The 6,174-nt window shown below is 45.4% G+C and overlaps 1 protein-coding gene across 2 annotated transcripts in view; it reads right to left on the reverse strand.

Annotated features, from left to right (window-relative positions):
• The window catches only part of tbck (TBC1 domain containing kinase), a gene marked incomplete at its 5' end in the record, with an annotated part of 72,220 nt that extends 66,981 nt beyond the window's left edge, over nucleotides 1-5,239 (reverse strand). For both annotated transcript variants that reach the window (XM_080533831.1, XM_080533830.1), the window contains 4 exons: nucleotides 1,458-1,531; nucleotides 2,231-2,345; nucleotides 3,210-3,282; nucleotides 5,047-5,239. In XM_080533831.1, the coding sequence (XP_080389957.1) occupies nucleotides 1,458-1,531; nucleotides 2,231-2,345; nucleotides 3,210-3,282; nucleotides 5,047-5,239 (455 nt within the window). The remainder of the gene's footprint in view (nucleotides 1-1,457; nucleotides 1,532-2,230; nucleotides 2,346-3,209; nucleotides 3,283-5,046) is intronic.
• Between the last annotated feature and the right edge of the window lie 935 nt (nucleotides 5,240-6,174).

Raw genomic sequence — 6,174 nt, forward strand, 5'->3', positions numbered from 1 at the left:
TACACACACACACATATAGTGTACACACACAGTAACACACACAAACACACAGTATAGTATACACACACACACACACACACACACCACACAGTATAGTGTACACACACACACACACACACACTGTATAGTGTACACACAGACACACACACATACTGTATACTGTACTCACACACACACACACACACACAGTAACACACACACCACACAGTATAGTGTACATACACACACACACACAGACACACACACAGTATAGTGTACACACAGACACACCCACACAAACACATACAGTATAGAGTACACACAGACGCACACACATGCTGTATACTGTACACACACACACACGCACGGGCACGCACATTCAGATGTGCACACACGTGCGCACGCACGCACGCAGAAGCAGGGTCTCTGATGTAATTCAATCAAACACGCAGTCTCGCTCAGCAGGAGAAGCGGTGAAAACGACGTTTTCTTTGGTGGAGGTTTCTGCAGCGCGGGTTGGATTGAATGACTGGATGAGCCCAATGCCCTTTCTGCACGTTGCGCAAAGGCGGAGTGACATTACACAGCATGCTCATCACTCTATTACATACTCCTCTTATGGCCTGTCAGGATGAATGATGCACTGTATGTAGGGTACAATGCTTAGTATCAAGGAATCGACATTAAAGTTAGCCAGATCATTTTCAGACCAGATGTTCTTCTTGGACATCTGAGCTCAGGCCGAGGTACACGCACACGCACAAACACACACACACACACACACACACTCACAGACTGTCCATCACCCCCCCTCCCCCTCCCCCCGCCCCGCCCCGCCCCCCGCATTAAATTTACGACAGGACATTACATACAAAAGACTTTGTAGAACACAAAGACCTTTTGGGGGGGGGGGGGGGGGGTTTGGACGAGAATCCAACAATCTGTTACAGTACTTTGAAACAAGGAAGCTACTTTGATATCCCCACCCGGACCTGGTTTTGATAAAAAGAGGACGGGTCCATTAGGCGTATAAATCTCATTCCTGTTTCATATCGTTTCATCGCTGGATGAGACGTTCTAGAAGTTCTCCTCGTTCCACATGATCCCTTCTCTCACCAACGTCTGTCGTGTCTTTGATCTTATCAGATACAGCTTGTTCTCCGATAGGAAGGGTTCAGCGGCCGCGTCCCCTAATTCCTTTTCAAAGTCATCGCTTTCCCTGCCTTCGCGATTCTCCTGGCCTCTTTCCCTGTGAAGCGTGCGCTCGTGCTCGCTCCCCTACGTGCTTTCGAAAGCACACTGTACGTAGCGTGTGAGACCCGTGTCCGTGCTGATAGTGATCAGGACAGGGTAGTCGATTTTGTGGTCCTCTGTGGCTCGGTTGGTGGAGCTCGGTGCTAAACAACGCTCAGGTTGTGGGTTCGAGTCCCGCCGGGACCGTATATACTGGATGTTGATGATAACAGGAGGAGGCTCACCCGATAGGGAAGTCCACGTCGGCCCCGTGGTCGGTCATGTGGTACAAGCCGAACTTGGCCAGCTTCACGCCGCCCTGCGGAGAGGACACAGACAAATGAACTGGATCAGAACCAATGGCACCAAGGGGCTAAAATAAATCCTAAAACTAAAAAGACACTACAGACATGTTCCGGACCGTTTCTCAATTGACATCCAATGCATGATTCACATTTTTGCAGTTACATACAGTTACATTATCTGAAGTTAGATTTGGCAGCATAGGGATGGTATGAAGTCAGATTTAGCTGCATAGGGATGGTATGAAGTTAGATCTGGTAGCATATGGATGGTATGAAGTTAGATCTGGTAGCATAGGGATGGTATGAAGTTAGATTTAGCTGCATAGGGATGGTATGAAGTCAGATCTGGTAGCATATGGATGGTATGAAGTTAGATCTGGTAGCATAGGGATGGTATGAAGTTAGATTTAGCTGCATAGGGATGGTATGAAGTCTGATTTAGCAGCATAGGGATGGTATGAAGTTAGATCTGGTAGCATAGGGATGGTATGAAGTTAGATCTGGTAGCATAGGGATGGTATGAAGTTAGATCTGGTAGCATAGGGATGGTATGAAGTTAGATCTGGTAGCATAGGGATGGTATGAAGTTAGATTTAGCTGCATAGGGATGGTATGAAGTCAGATCTGGTAGCATAGGGATGGTATGAAGTCAGATTTAGCTGCATAGGGATGGTATGAAGTCAGATTTTAGCTACATAGGGATGGTACTGTACCTTGCCGTCCATGAGGATGTTGTGTGCACTGAGTGCTCGGTGCACCATGCCGTGTTTGTTCATGAAGTCCAGACCCTCCAAGGCTTCGTAGGCGATCTGCAGCACCATTTCCGGGCTGAAATACAGACACATCAGATTGGAAGACTCCTAGGCTATCTGAAGCTAACTTCTCTGGGTTGAAATACAGACACACCAGATTGGAAGAGACCGGAAGGTGATCTGAAGCTAACTTCTTTTGGCTGAAATACAGACATACCAGATTGGAAGAGACTCATAGGCTATCTGAAGCTAACTTGTCTGGGTTGAAATACAGACACTTCAGATTGGAAGAGACTCTCTAAGGCTATCTGAATCTAGCTTCTCTGGGCTGAAAAACAGAGTGTTACAACTGAGATGGAGGATTATCTGGTAGGAACCAGGCCAGCAGCTGACGATAAGGACTAGCATCCAGACCCACATGGTTGTATCTACAACCACATGTACTTTATTTCACTATAGGACATTAACAAACCATACATCATCGTATTGAATGTTGGATTCATTTGCACCTGCGAGTCAGGTGACGAGTCAGGTGACCTATTCTTGCCATTTTTATTTTACTATCCTTCTTTTTCTGTATTTTTTTTATGCTGTATGTAAAGCACTTTGAATTGCCCCCGTTGTATGAAATGTGCTATACAAATAAACTTGCCTTGCCTTGCATTTCCTCTTTGTTGTTAATATCCTGAAATGATATATTCTTAATGACGTGTCTGTGCAGACGATATAAAAGCATATCTTATCTTCAGGGCTGATGGGAATAGCGGTTCTGGTTGATTAATACGTTATATGAGGGATTCCAGTTCTCAGATCAGTTCCAGGCTGCTCCATCAGCCCCCCTGTGTCTCTCTGTCACCAGAAATCTCAAATGATTGAAAGAACTCAAGTGATCTGATCTTATCGTTTGACTTTCAGCTCTCTAGTGAAAGTGTTAACATACCTGACAGTTTTACCCTGCTTCTGGAAGTCGTTGAGGCTGCTTTCGTAATGTTCTGCCACAACCACCAGGCGTTCTGGAAGACAGTAAACAACGAAAACAAAACAAAACAAAACAGGTTATTAAACAAGAGTTAAATGGTCCATGTCCATGACATTCTAGAAGGAGTGAGCCGAGTGAAATAAAACAAAAATCTTCACAATCCCCTCTTAAAGTTAGCCCACATGACGTTATCCACTTTAAATAGCTACACAAGAGATATTAAAAGCTAATGTTGTGTGACCCCACCCAGCATATAAGTATACAACTGTAAAGGTGAACCTATTCATTTACAACTTCTTGAACAACCACAACACATGCAAACTAAATGTAGTCTTCATATCTGCTAACTCGGGAACTCAGTCAGGAACCTGAAAACATCTGGACATTAAAAGGATGTGGTAAAGGAACCTTGAAACAACCCAGGAAGTCAATAAAAAGGATGAAAAACGGACTGTTTACTTAAAAATAACGAACAACATTGCAGTATTCTGAAGGTACTTAAGTTCTCATTCAGGATTTGTACCCACTTTGCTGATGTCTTTTAATGAACCATATGCTTGTGATTTGAGGTGGTGAACAAAAGCGAAAAAATTCAAGTTGCGCATTTCAAGATTGCCTAACACTTTAAAATCTTTAACAGTCGTTGAGCCTAGACGTGAAAAGACAAGACCAAAAACTGGGACGTTGGGACTACAGTATGCTAAGCTGTGATTGAGGGGGTGGGGGGGGGGGTCTAGTTAGTCAGGAAATGCACCTAACGTCCTCATTCATAATCACTCAACTTATACAGCAGGATAGGGGAAAGCAAGGAATGACACCACAACACAGCTTTGACCAGCTGCTTAATGTATATAGAGATTAGCAGACTTCACAGGACCGACAGGAGGGAATGATGCTTCTCTAATGGATTTGAACGGGGCCACACTAGTCTACAAGGGTTAGGGTTAGGGTTAGTGTCTACAAGGGTGGGGCAGATACATAGTATTACTGACTGAATAACCTTCTTTACCTACTATAAGAGCCGCCTCTGGGATCAAATGACCATAGTCTTTACAATGGAAAGCTGCTATTTACACACAACGACCACTAGTTGGCCGGCTTGTAAATTTGCCTGCCTCCTACACAGAAAAACTGCTAAATAGCTTTATACTAGCTTATCCTGATGTGGGTCCTGAAATTAGTTCGAGTGCAACGGTATGAAAATGTTTTGTATACTGGTTTATTTCTGTTAGTAACACCCTCACCTTGTCATTATCATACCCCCCAACATTTGTTTAAGAAACATAGTCCAAATTCAACTTGAACACAAGCATCACAAGGCATGACCAATAACGTTTGTCTGAGGGGAAGGGGTTGGAGGAGGTCATACATCTGACTTTTGGGGGCTACTAACAATGGCCAGAGAGAGAGAAAATACTTTTTATGTAGACTAGCTACAAGTTCTAGTCATGTTGAAAGTCTGTTAAAAATATATTATTTTGTGGCCTGGGGTGGTCCAGTGGTCTAGCACCGCAGTCTACAGTGCACACATATGTCCATGTCGGCATGGGTTAGAATCCGGCCCATGCCCTGCTGACATGCCCTCTCCACCTTACTTTCCTGTCTACCTTCACTATCTCTATCCAATAAAATGAAAAATATGAGTGGGACTGCCCCACTCTGAAAAAATTACCTTAAAAAAATAAAAATATATTATTTTTAGAGGGAAGGTTTTACCGGTGTGAGAATTCTAATACCGGTCCAAGCCTGCCCACGACCCACAGACAGAGACCCAGAGACCCAAAGACGCCCTACCTACCGTGTTTCCCTCTGGAGATGTCCACATACTGGCAGAGCCTGGGGTGGGTGGTGGTCTTGAGGATCTGGAAGCGGCCCAGGATCTTGATGGAGTTGGGGGTGAGGGGGAGGCCGTTGCTCCCGCACACGTCGTGGGGGAGGGCCGAGGCAAAGAAGGTGGAGGCCCCCAGCTGGGCGTCACTCAGGGGACGCATGGTGGTGGTGGTGGAGGAGGTGGTGGTGGAGGAGGTGATGGAGGAGGAGGTGGTGGAGGCTCACGACACTGGTCACAGACAACAGCAGTTAGGCTAGTATCAGAGTACACACGCACGCACACACACACACACACACACACACACACACACACACACACACACAGAGAGACCGAGACCGAGACAGATAAGACACAGACAGACAGACAGACAGACAGACAGACAGACACACACACACACACACACACACACACCGAGGGCTATGCTGCACTCTCTAGAAAGCAGAAGACAATGTTTGAAAACAGAAAGCATCCCTGTTCACTTTCAGCTAGTGATATTATGGGTCAGTTATAGTGCATGTATGTGTGGCTTGGCCCCTGTCTTGCTGCTGTGAACATGACAAGTCTACTGGATGTCCATTCCATGTCCCCCCTCCATCTCCCTCCCTCTCTCCCTCCCTCTCTCCCCCTCTCCCTGCAGCTAGAAGACAAACAGTCAAAACAAAAGCTAGAGATGCAATCTGTAATTGTCCAGTGGCTTGGAGGGAATGAGGAAAGGATGCACAAACAAACCAGTGCATAACAGACACATTGCGGTCATAAACAACACATTGTGAAATGGCTACTTACGTTTACTGAATGTCTGTCCTGCTCATATCCAAACCCATCAGACAGCAGACTTGACTCCGTCTGCAGAATCCTCTCTCCCGAGCAGCTGAGCGAACGTGACTGATGACGTCAGTTTCCCGCGACAGAGCATAGCTGTCAAACGATTTGTAAATATTATTATTCCAAATCAAAACAGGTACGGTGGGAGCCTTTTGTTATATTTATAACACGAAACCTGACTATTGGCTATTGACAAATAACTTTCTACTACATCGAGGATATATCGAGCGCGTCTATGGCATTGATTTATCAATGCCTGCATGTATTGAT

This window comes from Nansenia antarctica (assembly GCF_963989245.1).
Source record: "Nansenia antarctica genome assembly, chromosome: 6".
Classification (NCBI taxonomy): Eukaryota; Metazoa; Chordata; class Actinopteri; order Argentiniformes; family Microstomatidae; genus Nansenia; species Nansenia antarctica.